We start from the raw sequence: 25,415 nt of genomic DNA, 5'->3' as shown, positions 1-25,415 counted from the left end.
TCCAACAAAGGGCACATACCTCGGTTGCAGGATCTGTCCTCAGCCCCCCAGTCCTGATGCCTCTGGAACGCAACCTATCGATTTGCCTCTTTCATATCCATGTTTCTCTCTCTCCCCCTCACTTCCATGCTCTCTAAAAAATAATGGAAAAATAGCCTCGGGTGAGAATTAGCAAATAAATAAATAAAAATATTTCAAGAGGTTGCTTTGATTCATAAAGCAGTAGAGGTACCTATTGAATGGATGAGTGGTACAGATAATAGTTACAGGTCAGTGTCAGAGGAGGGAATACCTGTGACACAGGTCTGGGTCACAGGTGTTCAGTGTGGCACCTGCTTAAAATGCTACCTGAGCAACTGAGATTCATTAGCCTCTGATCCTGAATGGCTTGACTAATCATTACATTCTTGGTGTTTTACTATCACGTGGCTGTATGTGTGCCTAACCTATAATTAATTTTTATTGGTCACTCAAATTCTCTTTAAGGAGTGGTGTGATATGTACTTTTATAGCTGGAGGGAACATTTATTAATTTTTGGAGGAAGCATTTATTAATTACACAAATCGATATCTGTTAGATATCAAGCTCTGGGGTAGGATTCAGAGATAAACATGGTGCCGAGTCAGAGACTTCCTCTGGAATGAGGAGGCTGGGAAGGGAGGTTATTTTAATGAGAGGGAGCCAGCAGACAAGGAGTCTGGGGACCCACAGTGAAGGCAGCAGGACTGGCCTGAGAAAAGGTGGGAAAAGGGCTTCATGCCTTGGGAGAACCAAATGAGGGCACTTGGTTGGGACGATGGAACTGTGAAATAGAAGCAGTGTGAATTGGTTCAGCAACAAGCTGTGTTCACAGAGAGCCAAGGCTAAGCATGCTTTCTCACCTCTGAGCCTTCTATTGAAGTCATCTGGCCTGTGCAGCCTCCAGATGTTGCTGTGTGGAAACTTTACATCATGGGGTGGGCGGTAATCTGTGCGCTCAGCTTGTTTTTCACTGGTTGTCCTTAACGGAGTTTAATGCTGGAAGTCTGTGTACACCTATATCCAGAAGAGCCTCTGTCTTGAACAAATGACTCACCACTCTTTTTTTTTTTTTTTTTTGCTTAGCAGTGAAGGAATTATGTTTTCTGTCATATGGTCGATTTATTTACCTTTACTAGCATATATGTCTAATATTCATCTTACCCAAATAGATTTCTTGGAAATAAAAAACAAATATTAAAGACAGCTCAATCTCCCCTAGCCGGTTAGGGCCAGTGGTTAAATGTCATCCTCCTCGCCCACCCCCACCCCCACCCCCACCCCCAGACCAAAGGGTTTTATTGTCAGTCAAGAGCACATACCTGGGTTGCAGGCTGGATCCCTGGCCCGGGTCAGTGCACATGTTGGAGGCAACCAATCGATGTGTCTCTCTCACATTGATGTTTCTCTCTCTCTTCCCACCCTCACTCCCTTTTACTCTCTCTAAAAATCAACGGAAAATTATCCTCCGGTAAGGATTAAAAAGAAAGATGGCTCAATCTTTCCTATTCTATTATTCTCCTTGGAGCCACTACTGTACTTATGTTAGTTGGAGTATTAAAATCAAGCAGGAAATTGCCTTGGTGAGAAAGAGGACTTGATGTCAACCCATGTGACTTCTTCAGATCACTTTGAGCAAACAACCCTTAATGCAATAAAAATGGCATCTTTGAGGAAGAGCAGTTTATCTTGTCTGATAAGGCTGCCTTTACTCAATACATTAATGTTGCTCTGATAACACATTTTAAGCAGTGTTGTTAATTTAAAAGAGAAAGTCCCAAGAGAAGATGTAGGCTGAAAAATAGGTCATGGTACTACTTGAAAACATGCAATTGAGGGACATTTAAAAAATTCTCTCAACAGTGCAGTAAGATTCACCGTAAAGGGGAAATTGGGTCCAAGTGTAATGAGAGGCAAGATTCAATCCTTTCTTTTTTCAGTTTGATTTAGGAGACCAATTGTTTAGGAAGTTAAGTGGTATCTCCAACAAATTTCTTGGAAAGAAGGCAGTAAATATGCAAGGAGCTGAAATTTAAGTTAGGTCAGGGTAGAATGTTCCTTTTTAAAATTTATTTATTTTTGTGCAATTTATTTATTTTTATTTTTTTAAATTTTATTTTATTGTTTAAAGTATTACAAATAGTAACACATGTGTCTCCTTTTTTCCCCCCATTGACCTTGCCCTGGCCTCCCCACCCCCCAGCACATACTTACTTACTTTTAAAACAACAGCACACCTGTAATACCTTGGGCAGGCTTTGGAAAACCTAGCAGCACTTGTATAACCTACCTTCTCAGGCTAGATTTATAAAGATTATTGGGATGAAGATGGAGAGAAAGAAATTGGGTTATTTATGAAATGACTTTAAATTTTTTTTGATAAATTATTCCAGTTAACCAAGTGATTGGCTTATAGGCTTAAGTTCAATTAGTGAAGCTTCAAGGCCAGATGAGTCAGAAATGGCCAAGTTCTCTCCCTCACAATGACTGATGCTGTGGAAAAATGTAATCCCTTTTGCAAAGAAGTCTGTCTTTACAAGAAGTTTAGGCAATTCCCCCCCCCCCTTCATTTTCTTAAATATCTCCTTGGAGGCTTCTGAGATGCCTTATTCAGTGGTTCCCACACTTGTTGCCCATTGGAATCATTTGAGCATCTTTAAAAACTACTGATGCCTGGTTGATTCCCACCTGCAGATCATGTAATTTAGTTGGTATGGGCTGCAACCCAGACATGGGGAGTGTTCTTAATTATATTGAAATGATTATGGATTTTCATGCTAATATAAGAAATAGTACAGAGATATGCCTTATACCCTTGAGCTAGCTTCCACCTATAGTAACATTTCCCAAAACTGTAATATAATATCACAACCAAGATATTGACACTGATATAGTCAAGATCAAGAACATTTCCATCACCACAAGGATCCCTCCCTCATGTTGCCATTTTATAATCACTTTCCCACCCACTCCAACACCCTCAATAACTTCTGGCAACCACTCATGTGTTCTCATTTTTATAATTTTGTCATTTCAAGAATATTATAAAAATGGAGCCATCAAGTATGTAACTTTTAGGGATCAGCTTTTTTCACTCAGCATAATGCTTTGGAGAGTCACCCAGGTTGTTGCATCTGTCAATAGAACTTCCTTTTTATTATTGAGTAATAGTATGGCTATGCCACAGTTTGTTTAACCATCTCTATTGTATTCAGGTTTTTGCTATTAGGTATGTGTGAATATACCTTGTCATTTCTCTGGAATAAACAGCCAGGAGTAGAATTATTGGGTTGTATGGTAGGTGCATGTTTAGTTAATAAAAATGCTGAATGATTCTTCAGAGTGGCTTGTGAAAGTAAAAGCAAAATGGAGTTGATATTGTCAAGAGAGCAATCTAAAATGGAGCCCAATCTTAACTGGGCTAAACCACAAACAGATACCTCAGATACAGCTTCTGGAACTGGCTCTGAATCACTGTCCTCTCTATTAAGAAATTTAATTTTCAGAGGTAGGGTGGGGTGGAGCTGCATAGGTTGCTGTGTAGGAGTTTCTGGTGGAGATTCTTGGCATTGGGTGAACCATATCAGGAGCCCACATGGGCCAAAGGCACCATGGAAGCTGGGGCCAGAGACACATCTTTTCTGGTTCATTGGCCAAGAGGAAGGGCGGAAACCACATCCCCAAAAGGTGGAAAGACTGTCTTCCAGTTGGACAGAGGACTCCTGGGGCATGTTTCATTGCTTTCAAAGTTGCTTTGAAAAAGAGTTTTTGAAAACAGACTTGGTCCTGGAGAAAGTTTTTGCCCCTTTAGATATTTTCAACAAAATCCAAGAACAGAATGAAGAACTTGGACTGATTACTGAATTAACATATACTTATCCCTATTGCAAACCAGAGCTACACTGGGAGGCCTCCTCGGAAACCCCTTTGAACTGGCACCTAGGTCCTAAGGTTGTTCAATGCCTCCCGCACATGTGTGTCTATTGCTCTGGCCAGTGTGAATGGAGGCATCCAACAGATTTTCCCTTTGGCTTCAGTTGATGGCAGTGTTTAGACAGCAGCAAATGGGGATCATGCAGGAGGCCCTGGCTAGCCCTTCAAGTTAATATTTAAGCTTCTCCAGATGTTTGATCTCGTGCAACACTAACTTCTGGATGCTGTGCTCTGAAAGCCAGGTTGGGCACCTACAAATAATGAAGACAGAACTGAGACAGGCCTCAAATTGAGGCTTTACTCCACCACATGCAATGTGACCTCAGCCCATTGCTGAACCTCACGAGTAAAGTGACACAGGGATACTGGCCTTGGATGTTGTGAAGATTAACTGAAGTGGTGTATTCGTGGGCCTGGACATTAGGGGTTGAGTAAATGATAATTTATATCCCACACCCTGTCCTGAGTGGGCCTCTTACTGCATAGGTTCACTAGGCTACGCCCCTATTATCAGCTGCCCCCAGGATTACTCTAAGCCCTTGCCACTCACCAGGTAGATTCCCCTGACTTGTACTCACTTTCCCCAGCTACAATTATATATGTACTAGAGGCGAATGCATGAAATTTGTGCAAGAATAGGCCTTCCTTCCCCTGGCTGCTGGTAACAGCTTTCCTCAAGCACCCAGGACCCAGGTTTCCCTCCAGTCACCAGCAGGCACCTGGGACCGACCTGGCTTCCCTTGGACCGCCCGCAGGCACCTGAGACCCAGGCTGGCTTCCCTCCAGCCCCGGCATCATCAGGAAGGACGTCCGGAATGATGTCCAGAATATGTCCAGCCTAATTAGCAAATTACCCTTTCATTATTATAGATAAGGCACTCAAACCTTTAAGAAATGTGTCCTGAATCCTTTTTCTAAAATACTTATCATGAGACATAAGTCCAACTTCCACGAGAGACTTTTGACATTTCTCCTGGTCAACCTAGACTCAGCTTCTGCCCTCTCAAGTCTATTCAGATTTTCCTCTTTTAACACTAATCTCAGATCCTGCTTCTCACTTCTGCCATATACCCACCTCCTGCTTCTCTTTATGGATCCATAACCTCTCCCCGTTTTGGCCTTTCTGGCCATGGCCCAAGTTCCTTTCTTCCCACACTGCTTACCCCCTGACCCTCATTCACCGATCCAACTTCCAGTTCTTTCCTTATCGTGCAGCCTTTGGTCCTCATACCCACCAAAGAAAGAGCACAGTTCACAGCATCTCAAAACACAGAATACTTCTTTATTATTAAATGCTAATTTATAATACTTATTCAATTTTATTAAGTTATAAAATGTACCAAGATTGAGAAATTTCTTTCTGTCTATCTACCTACCTACCTATCTATGATCTATCTATCTCTCTATGGTCTGTCTATCTATCTATCTATCTATCTATCTATCTATCTATCTACATACCTATCTATGATCTATCTATCGCTCTATGGTCTGTCTATCTATCTGTCTATCTATCGGAAAACAGCAGGTACCCAAAAGCACCAGTACTCCCAGCATCTCCTACATCACATAGCCATAGTACAGAGAAATGTCCATTTCTTTTTCCCTCTCAATGAAATGCTGCATTCCCCCCAATTTGGCAGCATTCTCACGCTCTAGTTGAGCCTTCCTCTTCATGGCCTCTCGATCTGGCCTCTGCTCATTTGTGATGGGTGTTGACATGACTGGCCCCCGAACCTCAGATTTCCTCCATGGAATTGGTTGGAGGGCGAAATCCTGGAGTAGATAGTGGTTGTGAGGCTTGAGCGGAGTCCTGGTCTGGCTCACAGCGGAGTGAACAGGCTCCCGCTGGAAGGAAGCACAAGATGATGTTTGGTAGGGCCCAGGCCTTGGAGAAGGAGGCTGAGGGACACTAGGGCAGTCGCGGTTGTTCAGACCTGGTCCAGCTGAGTTGGACGATATTGGCTGAGCTGATTTGACAGGACCTGTCAGAGATACAGGATTTGGCAGGGATTCATTGACTGCAGCAGGCTTGGCAGGGTTGGTCACAGGAGGCCGACATGATGCCAGAGACTGTGGCCTGCGAGGAACAGGTCGAACTTGAGGCTTGTCCATGGTTGGAAAAACCAATGGCACCAGCTTGACCTTCCCGGGAGAAGGCAGCTTGTCCTGGGATGGAGGTGGAGACCCTTTGTCAGCACTTGCATATGGTTTTTGGGACTTGACTTGAGTTTTCCCAGGACCTTTGCCCTCGCGGGGCGTAACCAGCCCTGGTTTGGTAGCTGGGCGTGGCTGGGGGCCTTTGGGGTTGCTTGAGTTTCCCAGGGCCCGCGAGGAAGACAGGTCAGCTTTCTCATCCCTCTTCTTGCCCAGTGCATGGAAAACCTGCACAGACTCTAGCATGTGCATACCGAGGCTGCTGCGAGGCTTTTTGATGGCCTCTTGTGGCAGCTCAGGATGACTTTTCTTTCTCTTCATCTTGGGAATGGCTGGTTTCTCCTCTGCCTTGACTTTGTTCCCTGACTGCTTCCTCTCCTCAGTTCTCTTGGAGTAGTCTTCTGTGTTTCTTTTGGTGTTTTCCTGCCCATGGCTCTTAGTATTGCTGGTCCTGCTGGCTGCAGCTTTCTGAGGTTTGCTGTTAGACTGCTTGGCCATGTTCGAAGGAGCCCTGCCACCAGCTGCAGCATTGCAAGGAACCAGTTCTCCCACAAACACACAATCTGGGCTCTCGGGCTTGATCTTGGCCTTGGGAGCATCACTGGTAGACTCAGAGGCTTTGTGTTTGGTCTTCCTGCCTTGATCAGAGCGAGTCTTTCTGGCACTTGACTTTTTCTGCACTTCGTGCAACTTGAGGCCCCTGGTGTGTTTGGTTTTGATCACCTTGGGTCCTTGGGGCTGATCAAGGTCATCCAAGGAAGTGAAGACCTGTGGAAGGTGAATACCCTCCACCAGTGTGTCGATGTCTGCAAAACTGTCATTAGATTCAGTCCCATTTTCAAGGGTCCCTTGGTCCTTAAGACACAGGCTATTCTTTGCCAAACCAGAGTTGTCACAACCAGGCTGCTCCTCTTGGCCAAGGGGATCAGTGCAGGCCAGCACCTGTGGAATGTCAGGGACTTCTAAAGGGAGCAGTGGAGAAGCTTCATTTTCTGTTGGGATCTGGTACCCATTCACGTGCTTGGAAAGCTTGGTTTTAATATTCTCCACATTCTTACTCTCGTTCTGTTCCTGGCTTGGAGCTGGAGGCAGTGCCAGGAGATTCCTAGGACTCTGGACTAGGGATGCCATTGAAATGTCCCCAGTCTGTGGTGGTGGATAACTCTCAAGTACCTGGATATGTCTGTTACTGCCGGACTTGAGGAATTCTTGAGTACGTGGTAAATAAAATATTTGGCCTGGAAGTTGCAATGCCAGGGAAGTCTGCATCACTACAATGGAATCAAGGGGAAGTCGGTCAGTCCCTGGTAGTAAGATGCTCCCTCAGCACCACCATTGCAACAATCATGTGCCTTCCAACAGTGGGAAAGGCATTCCTACAAGCTCTTTTGCAGGATCATGAACAGGACCGTGTGCTAGGAGATAAAAGGCAACTGTTCTGGTTCTTAATGGTGACCATTTAATGTCAGTTTTTTTAAAGGATTTTCTTTGCATTTCACAGGGTTGTTATAAGTCAAATAAAAAATAAAAGTGATTTTTAAAGAATCTTTCCCATTCTCCTATGGAACCCTTGTAATTCTCTCTACTTTCCTGAGTGAATGAAAACACTTCACACCAAGGACTAAGACAGGGAATGGAACTCTTCCTGACGAAGTCTATAAGCAAGGGGAGATAATAGCCTGTTTGCTTTGGACAAGATGTTGGAACACATGATCCTAAATCCAGGTGTCAACTAAGGAAGTGATGGAAAGTTAAATGGGCACTATCACAATAATGTACTAAAAGGCCTTAGAAAGAGACTAAAACAATAAGCCAAGGAAGTTTATTGCCGCATTGTAGTACAGGAGGACTCATCATGCAGGGCAGTGGAAAGTGTGGTGTCCCTTGGTATGCTCTGGGAGTTGTCCTACATGTAGCATCCATGGCTGTTAGGTTCCCACCTTCCCACCTCTGTCAGGTGTCCTCATAAAGAGTCTGGCAATGGAGGGCCTTGACTGAGGGTGGTAGTGGTGAAAGTCACAGGACTTTCATTCTACCTGTCTGAGGACTCACCCCTTCCCAGCTGCAGATTGACCCTAGTTTTGAATGCTGACCTTATTCCTCTTCCTTGTGACTGTTTGGACTCACCTTGAAAACCTGTCTTTGTGATGGGATGAGGAGGCACAGAGTAGCAGATTCCACAGGTGGAGGCTGGTGGTATCATATTTGTGGACTGAGCCTCCTTTAGCACCATGACCATCCCTGGGTCAGGGGTGGAGGCCCTGCTCTCTGTGTAAGACACAGAGCCATAGGACTGCAGGTAGGGACCACCCTCTTCAGAGAGCAGAGGGTCCATTGTGCCTTGATTGTAGTAACACACATGATTTCCCACCTGGTCGGGATGTGACAGGCTCTGTGCCTGAATTGGTACCCCCTGAACAAGGTTGACAGAAAGTGATGGATACTGAGGAGCCATATTATAGGCATCTGAGGGTTTATCACACTGAGACGCCAGAGACATAGAGGTGACAGTTGTGTCCTGGTCAGTGACAGTCACAGTGAAGTTTCTGAGTGATGATGACTTCTTTTCAGTGTCTCCTGTAAGAGCCCACTCAAAAACTTTAGGATTGGAAGCAGCTGGAATGGAGATAGGGCTCTGGCCTGGAATTCCAGACAACATGGTTGTGCTAGAATGTTGGTAAAAGTAGGCACCACCCATGAGAGGTGGGAAAGAGGTGGCAGAGGCTGATGGCAGGAGCCATGGTGAACTGTTGGCTGGAGCAGAGACATTGTAGAAATTGCAGACACTTCCTGCATTGCTCTCCACAGGAAGAGAGCGTTGCAGAGAGGTGGAAATTCCAAGGAAAGGTGGGTTCTTGGAATTCTCTGTAGGGAACAAGAGGGTGATGAAAAAAATCAAAGAGATTGATAAACAATATGTGTGAAAAACAGCATTAGCAACAGCACTGTTGCTTTCGGCCCTAGCTGTTTTGGTTCAGTTGGATAGAGCATTGGCCTGCGAGTCCAGGTTCAATTGCAGTCAAGGGCACAAGCCCAGGTTGCGGTCTCAATTCCCCAGTAAGGGGCCTGCAGAAGGCAGCCAATCAATGATTCTCTCTCATCATTGATGTTTCTCTCTCTCTCTCTCTCTCTCTCCCCCTTCCTCTCTGAAGTCAAGGAAATATATATATCATGTACTGGTGGGGTCCCTCAGCGTGCCTGTGCCTTCTCACAATCCGGGGCCCCTGGGGGGATATTGGATTGCTGGTTTTGGCCTGAGGGATGTAGTAGTGCATGAAGCAGCAGGTGGACTGGGGAGAAGCCCGAGCCAGGGCCAGGCGCTGAGCAGCTCCAGCTTGGTAGTGGTAGCACTGCCGCAGAGGTGGGAGAGGCTCCTTCCACTGCAGCTGCTCCAGCCATGAGCCCAGGTTTCTGGTGCCCATCAGTCAGCTGAGCGGTGCTCCCACTGTGGGAGCACCCTGACCACCTGGGGGCAGCTCCTGCGTTGAGCGTTTGCCCCTGGTGGTCAGTGCGTGTCATAGCGGCCAGTCGACTGGTCATTCAGTCGTTTGGTCATTCAGTCGCTTAGGCTTTTATATAGAATATAAAAACTTGAGCAAAAATGTACACAAGACCCAAGTGTGTGGTTCATACATTGTTCTCTAGGATAGAAGCAAGCACTCCCTGACCTATCTCCCTCTTGAACCTACAGTAGTATTGATTTGTATGCTCTTTCCTAGAATTAAAGCATTTTAGAACCAGAAGTCCTTGGAGAATCCCTGTTCTAGCATTCTCATTTCATGAGTGAGGAAACTACGGTTCGTTTCTCTCCCTATGTTTGTATTAGTACCTGCTTCCATAACCTAAACATCCCCACTTCCTTGCCAGAACTCTACGCATTACACTGCCAACATGTAAGAGCAATAGAACTTCTGATGCAGATGTTTGTTTGTCCATGGGAAGACAGCACATCTATTGTCATAACAGTCTTCAGCATCTCGTTTTGCCTGTGCCCTTCACATGCTCTTCCTATAATTCTCATAGAAGCTCAATGCAGTTGGTAAACTTACAGGGTCTTTCTTGCTGTCTTCATGCCTGATTTCTGGTCCTACCTCAAAATGGCTATCTGAGAGTGAGTTTCTCAAGAAGTGAGGCATGTGGCAAACGTCAAAGCCTAATAAATTTACTACAAAGTGAAGTTCTGTTTCATACATCAGTATCCTAAAAGTAAATCTTGCCTGTTCTATTTTAGTGAATACTGTTAACCAGAAACAACCCACAATAAGTGATTTTGAGTAAGTTCTTAGCCAGTACATATGGACAGAGGAGATATATCAGTAGAAAATGCATAACAAGCATCACACTGCAATCACTGTTGATGTATATGTGCCTCCTATAAATGCAGACCAATATTTCAGTAAATACTAGTTCAAAGCGGAGAGCAAAGTAAATGTAAAGGAATTCCATTATTGTAATCATTTGTGTTTCTCTGACTATTCCCCAGTAAGTAATAAATACTTAGTGTATTAGATATTTGTATTTCAATTAATATAACCTAATAACAAAGAGAAGAGCACAGTTGAAATGTACCATGAAGGTTTTTATATTTATCTTAAAACCTAGACTGTCATCTTCAACATCCAGGAAAGGATGTCATACCCAAAGTCTTTTAACCATCATCAATAGATTTCAATTAAAAGAAAAACACATTAATATAGGAATCCCCAAGAGAATCTAAAAAATTGTTTTTTGAGAAATATGAAATTAGAGAAGCGGGGCTTGATGCTCTCTTATTTTCCTTAAGTAGCTATGACCTGAAATGAGGCAATGGCTGTGTATCAGCGTGCTCTCTGTGTTAGGAAGAAAATAACTTTGAAGATGAAGGGCATCTTTGACTTCGAACATACTAATCACACAAAGGGTGTATTCTTTCTGATTCTGTTTAGGACATATCTCTCTTTTAGGTCTGAAATTATTTTTTTTTACCAGACAAAACATTGTCATAGTTTAAAAATCAGAATGAATTGAAACACTGAAAATTCTGTTATTTCCAATGCCCTAAATCAGTGGTCGGCAAACTCATTAGTCAACAGATCCAAATATCAACAGTACCACGATTGAAATTTCTTTTGAGAGCCAAATTTTTTAAACTTAAACTATATAGGTAGGTACCTTGTTATTAACTTTATTGGGGTACTCCTAAGGCTTAGGACGAGCCAACTCAAGGGGCCAAAGAGCCGCATGTGGCTCGCCAGCCGCAGTTTGCCGACCACAGCCCTAGATAATCACCTTTCTTAGTTTCTTGTATATAAGACACATCATTTCTGAAATACATTTTTAAATGTTTATATTGCAGACTGTCACGTGCCATCTGTGTTCAGAGAGGCAATAAGAAAACAGGCAACTGAATAGGATTGTTTTGCTACACTGCTTTGGCTAGTGGTACCCTACTCCAGCCTTACTTTCTTTCCTATTCTATCAGTGTAAGCATTTGCTGAGATCCACATTACTTTGCCCTACTCCGAGCTGATTTCACCCTATGCTCTTTCTGCTTTCATTTAAAATCTTTGGTTCCCTCCAATATTCCATTCCAAACTACTCTTTTTGTTCTCATGAGCTCTTTCATGTTCTCCTTGTTCATTTTCATACTTTCCCCTCCTTCCTGCTTGTGTTTTTCCCTCCCTCTTGGTTCCTGTTGTCCTGTGCTGACGAAACCAGTTCTAATTTTTTTACATTGAAATACTTGCCTTCCTATAGCCCAGTACTCTCCATCCTCTCTCCCTATTTCCTCTGTTATCCTATTTTAGATAGAAAACTCCAAAACCACATGAGTATTACTTTTGGAACAGCACTCAATTTAAAATACTAAAGTTGAAACCTTGGTGGTTGGCGATCTTTACACATTGCTAGATTTCTACATGACTTATGTTTTGCTGTTGAAACACTGTCAAGAAGTCTTGATTTCATTGTCAACAGGAGTGTTCTTTAAAACTCCATTTTAGAAAAGGAAGGGATTAGAGTCCACAACCAATCTAACATCCAAATGTTGCAGATGAGGAAAAAAATCATTTTTTGTGAGAGATTCAGTGACTTGTCCAAAGTCACATTGCTTGTAGATGTCAAAATCTAAACTGAAATTAGGTCTGCAGACTTCTATATCATATTTCCCCAAATTACTCTATGCTCTTTTGACACTGTTGCTAAATTTAGGTACAAATAACAATCCAATGAAAAACTTCAGAAAGGTTCTTTCCTTACCTGACATGGTCAGAGAAGAAGAGCAAATATCAACTGTAGATGCAAGGAATGAAGATACCTCAGTGGCTGAAGCCAAAGAGCACATGTGTCCAGTACGAAGGTCACTGGTCATACTGGCCACTGGTCACTGGTCACCAGTTACTGGTCCCTGGTCAGTTGCGATGATCCAAATTTATTTACAGACAACTCCATGGGCACCCCAAGGTTCTACCAGGCGGTGGTAGGCTTGGTGGGAGAATGATGTCACAAATCAGGCAGTTTAAAGGGATGAGAGAGCCAATCGGGAGGTCAGGTTCCCAAGAAGACAGGATTGGATAGAGGAAGCTGTAGGGCAGCTAAACCAACACCTAAATGGCTGAGCTCTCAGGACACATGGGCTAGATGACAATACAGCTGTGATAGTCTCACTTTCCCCAGGCTCTTATGTCAGGGAAATAATCTCAATGTTTGTTACAGACATTCATGAATATAATTCACTACTAGTTACTTATATTCTCCATATTCTATTCTATAACATGTTTATCATTTTATATATTGCGAATATCCTTAGAGAGAATGGAAAGGGACATCTAGGTTGCACACTTACAGTTGTTCTGAAATCATACCAGTCCATCTCATAAGTGAATTTACTGTGGCTTTTGAGGAGAAAAGGAAGGGATTAAGGAGCTCTTTCTGTCCTGTCCGTTGGTTGAACAGTAAAATGATGTTTCTTGAGTGTATTTTGTGCAGAATGATGTGGTCCAAGGCTCTTCTCTTGTAGTTTCTTCTCCTTGAATCCTACCTTCTCTGGGTTAGGCTGGGCCAGCCCAGGTTGACTTGCATCTCCTACCACTCTCATTTTTTCTCCTTCTTCACTGTCGGCATTGTTTGTGGACAAGCTTTGATCTTGCATGCTAACACTCCTGGATGTTACTTCCTGTCCACTTCCAGCAGCAGGGTCTTCTTTGTAGTGTCTGATGCTTCCCCCAATGGACTCTGTCCATTACAAGCAACGACCAAAGAGCTAGGAGTCAGCTGACTGCAAACCTTTCCTCTTCCAGCCTTTGGTTGCACTTCTTCTGCCCGTAATTTGCTCCCTCTGGTTCCTTGGGCCATGTAGGCATCCTGCCATCCTGCTCTATCACATGTGAGAGGCCTTCACGATATTTTCCCTTCTCCTTCTCTCATAAAGTGTATCCAGTGTGGCAGTTACTGCAGTCTCCTCCCCCTTTGCAAACAGCCACTGTAGAACTTTGGGCCTCTAGGATTCTCTGTCTGCCATGCTTGGGTGCAAAGCCAGGCAAAAGTGACGAGGAGACGAGTTAGAGAAAGACAAGGACATTCTTGGAGAGTAGGGGCAGGCAAAGTGAAATTGTACAGGACAAAAGAGATTCATGTGGATGTTTTAGGTTCTGTGAATAGTACGTTGACACATTTTGGTCTCATTTTGTATTAAGAGAACAGACAATTTACATGTATACACAACTTATCTAGTGCAGCAAATGCAAGGAATTTTGCTCACTACAATTATAATCTTCAATATATTTTCATTTTCTTTTATGTCATATTAGCTCAATCATATCAATCATTGGTGTGTTTGCAGAACACAGATTGTCTTTATGCTGTGTGTCAATGCTCTGGTTTTGTTCATTTGTTTTGTTGCTAGTCGTACTTTTTATTTATTGATTCATATTTATTGTTGTATTAGAGATGTCCCCTTTATTTTCTATTTTGGTTTTCCCTCCATTGAACCCCTCCACCCACCCCTCCCCTGCCATCCGCCTTCTACCTTCACCACTCCATTTTCTGTGTCCATGGGCTATGCATACATGCATACAAGTTCCCCAGTTCATCACACCACACCCACACCCCCACCTTCCCTCTAAATTTTGTCAATCTGTTCCATGCTTCTATATCTCTAGGTCTACTTTGCTCATCAGTTTATTTTGTTCATTAGATTCCACATATGAGTGAGATTATGTAATGCCTGTCTTTCTCTGGCTTGTTTAGCTTAGCATAATACTCTCCAGGTCTATCCATGCTTTGCAAATGGTAAGAGTTCTTTCTATTTTTACAGCCACCTAGTATTTCATTGTGTAAATGTACCACTGCTGTTTTATCCACTCATCGGCTCTGGGGACTTGGGCTGTTTTCCAAGTCGTAGCTACTTAAATTTGTGCTGCTTTGAACATAGGTGGGCATATATTCTCTTTGGTTGGTGTTTCTGGTTTCTTAGGATATATTCCTAGAAATGGGATCACTAGTGCAAATGAAAGTTCTTTTTATTTTTTGAGGAAACTCTTTAGTGTTTTTCACAGTGACTGCACCAGTCTGCATTCCCAGCAGCACCCTGGTCTTATTTTCAAAGATTCCACCATGGTAAGACATGTTGCGTATTTCTCCGTTGACGAGTTTATCTTGAAGCATCATGAAGTAACTTGATCTGATGGACTTTGTGGAGAAACTTAAAAAGGGGCCTGTGAAAAAGGACATTGTGGTGAGTTATGCTGTGCACACAGACAAAAGGAACAGATGTGTGCGGTCAGCCCAGTGTGGCCTGGGTGTCCTCTGCTGTTCTCCCCCTGGTTAGTGCTTTTCTCACTAACCCTCTTGTTACTGTGAGAAGACAGTGCTGTGTTGCTAACCCAGGCTTCTACAGGGTGGGGCAAAAGTAGGTTTACAGTTGTGTTTGTGGAAAATAGTACAATTATGTATATATAATCATACTACCATAAAGTCTATGTTTCCCATACTCAACTGTAAACCTACTTTACCCCACACTATCTATGGATTAAGCTGGCTTGGGGGAGGAAGTGTATGGATCTAGTAGTTTCTCTTGATGGTAAGCGTTAAGGGTGCCTGGATCAATCTGCCTTGGGCTTTTTACTTCCATTGTGTAAGAAGTGTGTGATCCAAGAGGCCAAGGGGCCACAAGAAGATAGCTCCTATAGATGGAATCTCCAAAGACACATATTTCATTTATAGGCCAACATTTCATCTTCGGAGATACTAGAGGCCCGGTGCACAAAGGTTTGTGCACTCGGGTGGGCGGTCCCCTCAGCCCGGCCAGTGCCCTCTCTCAGTCTGGGACCCCTCGGGGGATGACCCCCTGCTGGCTGAGGCCTGCTCTCTGGGGGGATTGGGCCTAAGATGGCAATCAGACATCCCTCTGGCAGCCTGGCAGCCCTCGGGGGATGTCCACTTGCCAGCGGGGAGCAGACCTAAGCTGCAGTCGGACATCCTTAGCGCTGCTGAGGAGGCAGGAGAGGCTCCCACCACCACCGCTGTACTGGCAGCCATCAGCCTGGCTTGTGGCTGAGCAGAGCTCCCCCTGTGGGAGCGCACTGACCACCAGGGGGCAGCTCTTGCATTGAGCGTCTGCCCCCTGGAGGTCAGTGTGTGTCATAGTGACCAGTCATTCCCAGTCTATCTGCTGTTAGGGTCAATTTGCATATTACCCTCTTACTATATAGCAGGGGGCTCACACTACGGCCCGCGGGCCACATGCAAATACAAATATTGTAATTGTTCCCGTTTTGTCTTTTTGCTTCAAAATAAGATATGTGCAGTGTGCATAGGAATTTGTTCATAGTGTTTTTTTTTAAACTATACTCCGGCCCTCCAATGGTCTGAGGGACAGTGAACTAGCCCCCCGTTTCAAAAGTTTGAGGACCCCTGCTATATAGGATAGAGGCCTGGTGCACGGGTGGGGGCCGGCTGGTTTGCCCTGAATGGTGTCCCGGATCAGGGTGGGGGTCCAGCATGGGTGCCTGGCCAGGCTGGGTGAGGGGCTGATGGGTGTTTTCAGGCTGCTCACACCCCCTTTAGGGTGGGGGTCCCCACTGGGGTGCCTGGCCAGCCTGGATGAGGGGCTGAGGCCTGTTTTCAGGCGGGCCAAACCGGCAACAGAAGCTCCCAGTCACTCCTTTTTTCCTTTTTTTTTTTTTTTTTATTCTGGGATTTATTTACCTTCTGTAATTGAAGCTTTGTTGCGGCTGCAGCTCGTAGGCTGGCTGGCTGAAAGCAGATACCTGGGGTTTGTTTAGCTTCTATAATTGCAACATTATTGCTTAGACTGGAGCTCAGAGCCCGGCTGTGGCAGGCCCGGAACCTTGGCTAGCTCCATCACTGGAGCAAGCAAGCCTCATGTTCGCTTCAGCTGCATGGCTGCCAGCCACTATCTTTGTTGGCAGGTAATTTGCATATCGCCCTGATTAGCCAATGGGAAGCATAACGGAGATATGGATAATTACCATGTTTGTCTATTATTAGATAGGAAGATTTTTTTCAAAGATGGTGCATTCTTACCTAAGAAGAAATTGTGAGAAGTGTTGCAGTGTAGAGATATGGCTTAAAATTATAAATTTTTTCAAGGCTTTCCCTCTTGGAATCCTGCATTACATTGCCAAAATCCTGATACTAATATGTAATATGAGAATAACACTACGAGCTAAATATCTGCACTCCAAACCAGTCTCTCCTTTTCGGTGTTCCCATGGTAATCATGGGAATCCCTAGCTACTGCAGTTAGGGGGCTCGTCACCTGCGACTCAGTGTGCCTGTTGCTCTTGTCAGTGGACATGGATGCTTCCCAGGATTTTTCTCTTGGGCTTTGCTCAGTTGATGGTGGTGTTTAGACAAGGCGGCATGTGCAGCCTGGGATCATGCAGGAAGCCCTAGCTTACCCTTCAAGTTAATGTTTAGGCTTCTTCTGATGTTTGATCTCATGCACCAGGAGGCTCTGGATGCTGTGTTCTGAAAGCCAGGTAGGTGACCTATGGCCACTTGCAAATACTGAAGCCTTCAGAGATAGGCCTCAAATGGAGGCTTTACTCTCCTGCATGCAGTGTGACCTCAGCCCATTACTGAACCTCTCAGGTAAAGTGACACAGGTATTTTGGCCTTGCATGTTGTGAAGGTTAACTGAAGTGGTGTATTCATGGGCCTGGGCATAGGTGTGGAGTCAATGATAATTTATTTCCCACGTCCTGTCCTGGGTGGGCCTCCTGCTGCAGACATTCACTTCTGTAGGCCCCTGTTATCAGCTGCCCCGGGATAACTCTAAGCCCTTGCCACTCATCTGGTAGATTCCCCTAATTTGTTCTCACTTTCCCCAACCACCATCATATATGCATAAGGCAACCCATACCCATAGGAAATGTGTCCTGAATCTGTTTTCTGAAATACTTATCTTGTGGTCATGAGACATAAGGCCAACTTCCCAAGAGACTTTTGACATTTCTCCTGGTCAACCTAGACTCAGCTTCTGCCCTCTCTACTCTATTCAGATTTTCCTCTTTTAACACTAATCTCAGATCCTGCTTCTCACTTCTGCCATATACCCACCTCCTGCTTCTCTTTATAGATCCATAACCTCTCCCCATTTTTGGCCTTTCTGGCCATGGCCCAAGTTCCTTCTTCCCACAGTGCTTACCCCCTGACCCTCATTCACCGATCCAACTTCCAATTCTTTCCTTACCATGCAGTCTTTGGTCCTCATACCCACCAAGAAAGAGCACAGTTAACAGCATCTCAAAACACAAAATACTTCTTTATTATTAAATGCTAATTTATAATACTTATTCAATTTTATTAGGTTATAAAATACACCAACATTGAGAAATTTCTATCTATCTATCTATCTACCTACCTATCTATGATCTATCTATCGCTCTATGGTCTGTCTATCTATCTATCTATCTATCTATCTATCTATCTATCTATTGGAAAACAGCAGGTACCCAAAAGCACCAGTACTCCCAGCATCTCCTACATCACATAGCCATAGTACAGAGAAATGTCCATTTCTTTTTCCCTCTCAATGAAATGCTGCATTCCCCCCAATTTGGCAGCATTCTCACGCTCTAGTTGAGCCTTCCTCTTCATGGCCTCTCGATCTGGCCTCTGCTCATTTGTGATGGGTGTTGACATGACTGGCCCCCGAACCTCAGATTTCCTCCATGGAATTGGTTGGAGGGCGAAATCCTGGAGTAGATAGTGGTTGTGAGGCTTGAGCGGAGTCCTGGTCTGGCTCACAGCGGAGTGAACAGGCTCCCGCTGGAAGGAAGCACAAGATGATGTTTGGTAGGGCCCAGGCCTTGAAGAAGGAGGCTGAGGGACACTAGGGCAGTCGCGGTTGTTCAGACCTGGTCCAGCTGAGTTGGACGATATTGGCTGAGCTGATTTGACAGGACCTGTCAAAGATACAGGATTTGGCAGGGATGCATTGACTGCAGCAGGCTTGGCAGGGTTGGTCACAGCAGGCCGACGTGATGCCAGAGACTGTGGCCTGCGAGGAACAGGTCGAACTTGAGGCTTGTCCATGGTTGGAAAAACCAATGGCACCAGCTTGACCTTCCCGGGAGAAGGCAGCTTGTCCTGGGATGGAGGTGGAGACCCTTTGTCAGCACTTGCATATGGTTTTTGGGACTTGACTTGAGTTTTCCCAGGACCTTTGCCCTCGCGGGGCGTAACCAGCCCTGGTTTGGTAGCTGGGCGTGGCTGGGGGCCTTTGGGGTTGCTTGAGTTTCCCAGGGCCCGCGAGGAAGACAGGTCAGCTTTCTCATCCCTCTTCTTGCCCAGTGCATGGAAAACCTGCACAGACTCTAGCATGTGCATACCGAGGCTGCTGCGAGGCTTTTTGATGGCCTCTTGTGGCAGCTCAGGATGACTTTTCTTTCTCTTCATCTTGGGAATGGCTGGCTTCTCCTCTGCCTTGACTTTGTTCCCTGACTGCTTCCTCTCCTCAGTTCTCTTGGAGTAGTCTTCCGTGTTTCTTTTGGTGTTTTCCTGCCCATGGCTCTTAGTATTGCTGGTCCTGCTGGCTGCAGCTTTCTGAGGTTTGCTGTTAGACTGCTTGGCCATGTTCGAATGAGCCCTGCCACCAGCTGCAGCATTGCAAGGAACCAGTTCTCCCACAAACACACAATCTGGGCTCTCGGGCTTGATCTTGGCCTTGGGAGCATCACTGATAGACTCAGAGGCTTTGTGTTTGGTCTTCCTGCCTTGATCAGAGTGAGTCTTTCTGGCACTTGACTTTTTCTGCACTTCGTGCAACTTGAGGCCCCTGGTGTGTTTGGTTTTGATCACCTTGGGTCCTTGGGGCTGATCAAGGTCATCCAAGGAAGTGAAGACCTGTGGAAGGTGAATACCCTCCACCAGTGTGTCGATGTCTGCAAAACTGTCATTAGATTCAGTCCCATTTTCAAGGGTCCCTTGGTCCTTAAGACTCAGGCTATTCTTTGCCAAACCAGAGTTGTCACAACCAGGCTGCTCCTCTTGGCCAAGGGGATCAGTGCAGGCCAGCACCTGTGGAATGTCAGGGACTTCTAAAGGGAGCAGTGGAGAAGCTTCATTTTCTGTTGGGATCTGGTACCCATTCACGTGCTTGGAAAGCTTGGTTTTAATATTCTCCACATTCTTACTCTCGTTCTGTTCCTGGCTTGGAGCTGGAGGCAGTGCCAGGAGATTCCTAGGACTCTGGACTAGGGATGCCATTGAAATGTCCCCAGTCTGTGGTGGTGGATAACTCTCAAGTACCTGGATATGTCTGTTACTGCCGGACTTGAGGAATTCTTGAGTATGTGGTAAATAAAATATTTGGCCTGGAAGTTGCAATGCCAGGGAAGTCTGCATCACTACAATGGAATCAAGGGGAAGTCGGTCAGTCCCTGGTAGTAAGATGCTCCCTCAGCACCACCATTGCAACAATCATGTGCCTTCCAACAGTGGGAAAGGCATTCCTACAAGCTCTTTTGCAGGATCATGAACAGCACCGTGTGCTAGGAGATAAAAGGCAACTGTTCTGGTTCTTAATGGTGACCATTTGATGTCAGTTTTTTTAAAGGATTTTCTTTGCATTTCACAGGGTTGTTATACGTCAAATAAAAAATAAAAGTGATTTTTAAAGAATCTTTCCCATTCTCCTATGGAACCCTTGTAATTCTCTCTACTTTCCTGAGTGAATGAAAACACTTCACACCAAGGACTAAGACAGGGAATGGAACTCTTCCTGACGAAGTCTATAAGCAAGGGGAGATAATAGCCTGTTTGCTTTGGATAAGATGTTGGAACACATGATCCTAAATCCAGGTGTCAACTAAGGAAGTGATGGAAAGTTAAATGGGCACTATCACAATAATGTACTGAAAGGCCTTAGAAAGAGACTAAAACAATAAACCAAGGAAGTTTATTGCCGCATTGTCGTACAGGAGGACTCATCATGCAGGGCAGTGGAAAGTGTGGTGTCCCTTGGTATGCTCTGGGAGTTGTCCTACATGTAGCATCCATGGCTGTTAGGTTCCCACCTTCCCACCTCTGTCAGGTGTCCTCATAAAGAGTCTGGCAATGGAGGGCCTTGACTGAGGGTGGTAGTGGTGAAAGTCACAGGACTTTCATTCTACCTGTCTGAGGACTCACCCCTTCCCAGCTGCAGATTGACCCTAGTTTTGAATGCTGACCTTATTCCTCTTCCTTGTGACTGTTTGGACTCACCTTGAAAACCTGTCTTTGTGATGGGATGAGGAGGCACAGAGTAGCAGATTCCACAGGTGGAGGCTGGTGGTATCATATTTGTGGACTGAGCCTCCTTTAGCACCATGACCATCCCTGGGTCAGGGGTGGAGGCCCTGCTCTCTGTGTAAGACACAGAGCCATAGGACTGCAGGTAGGGACCACCCTCTTCAGAGAGCAGAGGGTCCATTGTGCCTTGATTGTAGTAACACACATGATTTCCCACCTGGTCGGGATGTGACAGGCTCTGTGCCTGAATTGGTGCCCCCTGAACAAGGTTGACAGAAAGTGATGGATACTGAGGAGCCATATTATAGGCATCTGAGGGTTCATCACACTGAGACGCCAGAGACATAGAGGTGACAGTTGTGTCCTGGTCAGTGACAGTCACAGTGAAGTTTCTGAGTGATGATGACTTCTTTTCAGTGTCTCCTGTAAGAGCCCACTCAAAAACTTTAGGATTGGAAGCAGCTGGAATGGAGATAGGGCTCTGGCCTGGAATTCCAGACAACATGGTTGTGCTAGAATGTTGGTAAAAGTAGGCACCACCCATGAGAGGTGGGAAAGAGGTGGCAGAGGCTGATGGCAGGAGCCATGGTGAACTGTTGGCTGGAGCAGAGACATTGTAGAAATTGCAGACACTTCCTGCATTGCTCTCCACAGGAAGAGAGCATTGCAGAGAGGTGGAAATTCCAAGGAAAGGTGGGTTCTTGGAATTCTCTGTAGGGAACAAGAGGGTGATGGAAAAAATCAAAGAGATTGATAAACAATATGTGTGAAAAGCAGCATTAGCAACAGCACTGTTGCTTTCGGCCCTAGCTGTTTTGGTTCAGTTGGATAGAGCATTGGCCTGCGAGTCCAGGTTCAATTGCAGTCAAGGGCACAAGCCCAGGTTGCGGGCTCGATTCCCCAGTAAGGGGCCTGCAGAAGGCAGCCAATCAATGATTCTCTCTCATCATTGATGTTTCTCTCTCTCTCTCTCTCTCTCTCTCCCTCCCCCTTCCTCTCTGAAGTCAAGGAAATATATATATCATGTACTGGTGGGGTCCCTCAGCGTGCCTGTGCCTTCTCACAATCCGGGGCCCCTGGGGGGATATTGGATTGCTGGTTTTGGCCTGAGGGATGTAGTAGTGCACGAAGCAGCAGGTGGACCGGGGAGGAGCCCGAGCCAGGGCCAGGCGCTGAGCAGCCCCAGCTTGGTAGTGGTAGCACTGCTGCAGAGGTGGGAGAGGCTCCTTCCACTGCAGCTGCTCTAGCCACGAGCTCAGGTTTCTGGTGCCCATCATTCAGCTGAGCGGTGCTCCCACTGTGGGAGCACACTGACCACCAGGGGGCAGCTCCTGCGTTGAGCGTTTGCCCCTGGTGGTCTGTGCGTGTCATAGCGGCCAGTCGACTGGTCATTCAGTCGTTTGGTCATTCAGTCGCTTAGGCTTTTATATAGAATATAAAAACTTGAGCAAAAATGTACACAAGACCCAAGTGGGTGGTTCATACATTGTTCTCTAGGCTAGAAGCAACCACTCCCTAACCTATCTCGCTCTTGAACCTACAGTAGTATTGATTTGTATGCTCTTTCCTAGAATTAAAGCATTTTAGAACCAGAAGTCCTTGGAGAATCCCTGTTCTAGCATTCTCATGTCATGAGTGAGGAAACTACGGTTCGTTTCTCTCCCTATGTTTGTATTAGTACCTGCTTCCATAACCTAAACATCCCCACTTCCTTGCCAGAACTCTGCGCATTACACTGCCAACATGTAAGAGCAATAGAACTTCTGATGCAGATGTTTGTTTGTCCATGGGAAGACAGCACATCTATTGTCATAACAGTCTTCAGCGTCTCGTTTTGCCTGTGCCCTTCACATGCTCTTCCTATAATTCTCATAGAAGCTCAATGCAGTTGGTAAACTTAAAGGGTCTTTCTTACTGTCTTCATGCCTGATTTCTGGTCCTACCTCAAAATGGCTATCTGAGAGTGAGTTTCTCAAGAAGTGAGGCACGTGGCAAACGTCAAAGCCTAATAAATTTACTACAAAATGAAGTTCTGTTTCATACATCAGTATCCTAAAAGTAAATCTTGCCTGTTCTATTTTAGTGAATACTGTTAACCAGAAACAACCCACAATAAGTGATTTTGAGTAAGTTCTTAGCCAGTACATATGGACAGAGGAGATATATCAGTAGAAAATGCATAACAAGCATCACACTGCAATCACTGTTGATGTATATGTGCCTCCTATAAATGCAGACCAATATTTCAGTAAATACTAGTTCAAAGCGGAGAGCAAAGTAAATGTAAAGGAATTCCATTATTGTAATCATTTGTGTTTCTCTGACTATTCCCCAGTAAGTAATAAATACTTAGTGTATTAGATATTTGTATTTCAATTAATATAACCTAATAACAAAGAGAAGAGAACAGTTGAAAGGTACCATGAAGGTTTCTATATTTATCTTAAAACCTAGACTGTCATCATCTTCAACATCCAGGAAAGGATGTCATACCCAAAGTCTTTTAACCATCATCAATAGATTTCAATTTAAAAAAAAACACACACATTAATATAGGAATCCCCAAGAGAATCTAAAAAATTGTTTTTTGAGAAATATGAAATTAGAGAAGCTGGGCTTGATGCTCTCTTATTTTCCTTAAGTAGCTATGTCCTGAAATGAGGCAATGGCTGTGTATCAGCGTGTTCTCTGCGTTAGGAAGAAAATAACTTTGAAGATGAAGGGCATCTTTGACTTCGAACGTACTAATCAAACAAAGGGTGTATTCTTTCTGATTCTATTTAGGACATACCTCTCTTTTAGGTCTGAAATTATTTTTTTTTACCAGACAAAACATTGTCATAGTTTAAAAATCAGAATGAATTGAAACACTGAAAATTCTGTTATTTCCAATGCCCTAAATCAGTGGTCGGCAAACTCATTAGTCAACAGATCCAAATATCAACAGTACCACGATTGAAATTTCTTTTGAGAGCCAAATTTTTTAAACTTAAACTATATAGGTAGGTACCTTGTTATTAACTTTATTGGGGTACTCCTAAGGCTTAGGACGAGCCACACTCAAGGGGCCAAAGAGCCACATGTGGCTCGCCAGCCGCAGTTTGCCGACCACGGCCCTAGATAATCACCTTTCTTAGTTTCTTGTATATAAGACACATCATTTCTGAAATACATTTTTAAATGTTTATATTGCAGACTGTCACGTGCCATCTGTGTTCAGAGAGGCAATAAGAAAACAGGCAACTGAATAGGATTGTTTTGCTACACTGCTTTGGCTAGTGGTACCCTACTCCAGCCTTACTTTCTTTCCTATTCTATCAGTGTAAGCATTTGCTGAGATCCACATTACTTTGCCCTACTCCGAGCTGATTTCACCCTATGCTCTTTCTGCTTTCATTTAAAATCTTTGGTTCCCTCCAATATTCCATTCCAAACTACTCTTTTTGTTCTCATGAGCTCTTTCATGTTCTCCTTGTTCATTTTCATACTTTCCCCTCCTTCCTGCTTGTGTTTTTCCCTCCCTCTTGGTTCCTGTTGTCCTGTGCTGACGAAACCAGTTCTAATTTTTTTACATTGAAATACTTGCCTTCCTATAGCCAAGTACTCTCCATCCTCTCTCCCTATTTCCTCTGTTATCCTATTTTAGATAGAAAACTCCAAAACCACATGAGTATTACTTTTGGAACAGCACTCAATTTAAAATACTAAAGTTGAAACCTTGGTGGTTGGCGATCTTTACACATTGCTAGTTTTCTACATGACTTAGGTTTTGCTGTTGAAACACTGTCAAGAAGTCTTGATTTCATTGTCAACAGGAGTGTTCTTTAAAACTCCATTTTAGAAAAGGAAGGGATTAGAGTCCACAACCAATCTAACATCCGAATGTTGCAAATGAGGAAAAAAATCATTTTTTGTGAGAGATTCAGTGACTTGTCCAAAGTCACATTGCTTGTAGATGTCAAAATCTAAACTGAAATTAGGTCTGCAGACTTCTATATCATATTTCCCCAAATTACTCTATGCTCTTTTGACACTGTTGCTAAATTTAGGTACAAATAACAGTCCAATGAAAAACTTCAAAAAGGTTCTTTCCTTACCTGACATGGTCAGAGAAGAAGAGCAAATATCAACTGTAGATGCAAGGAATGAAGATACCTCAGTGGCTGAAGCCAAAGAGCACATGTGTCCAGTACGAAGGTCACTGGTCATACTGGCCACTGGTCACTGGTCACCAGTTACTGGTCCCTGGTCAGTTGCGATGATCCAAATTTATTTACAGACAACTCCATGGGCACCCCAAGGTTCTACCAGGCGGTGGTAGGCTTGGTGGGAGAATGATGTCACAAATCAGGCAGTTTAAAGGGATGAGAGAGCCAATCGGGAGGTCAGGTTCCCAAGAAGACAGGATTGGATAGAGGGAGCTGTAGGGCAGCTAAACCAACACCTAAATGGCTGAGCTCTCAGGACACATGGGCTAGATGACAATACAGCTGTGATAGTCTCACTTTCCCCAGGCTCTTATGTCAGGGAAATAATCTCAATGTTTGTTACAGACATTCATGAATATAATTCA

The 25,415-nt window shown here is 44.5% G+C and overlaps 2 protein-coding genes across 2 annotated transcripts; both read right to left on the bottom strand.

Moving 5' to 3' along the window:
• Nucleotides 1-5,509: 5,509 nt before the first annotated feature.
• Nucleotides 5,510-17,725, bottom strand: LOC308521595 (uncharacterized protein C2orf78-like; the record flags this gene model as incomplete). The annotated part of the gene is made up of 4 exons (XM_081094658.1): nucleotides 5,510-7,188; nucleotides 8,234-8,906; nucleotides 9,319-9,456; nucleotides 17,669-17,725. 4 exons carry the CDS (start codon nucleotides 17,723-17,725, stop codon nucleotides 5,510-5,512), a joined length of 2,547 nt encoding a protein of 848 aa, XP_080950784.1.
• Nucleotides 17,726-18,091: 366 nt separating this feature from the next.
• Nucleotides 18,092-24,946, bottom strand: LOC308521594 (uncharacterized protein C2orf78-like; the record flags this gene model as incomplete). Its single annotated transcript, XM_081094657.1, has 3 exons — nucleotides 18,092-19,770; nucleotides 20,816-21,553; nucleotides 24,940-24,946. The coding sequence occupies 3 exons, from the start codon at nucleotides 24,944-24,946 to the stop codon at nucleotides 18,092-18,094; spliced, it is 2,424 nt and encodes an 807-aa protein (XP_080950783.1).
• Between the last annotated feature and the right edge of the window lie 469 nt (nucleotides 24,947-25,415).

The sequence above is a fragment of the Myotis nattereri genome (genome assembly GCF_964212035.1).
Source record: "Myotis nattereri genome assembly, chromosome: 6".
Taxonomy (NCBI): domain Eukaryota; kingdom Metazoa; phylum Chordata; class Mammalia; order Chiroptera; family Vespertilionidae; genus Myotis; species Myotis nattereri.
Note: the sequence above shows the minus strand (reverse complement) of the source record. Positions and strands in the feature narration are given on the sequence as shown.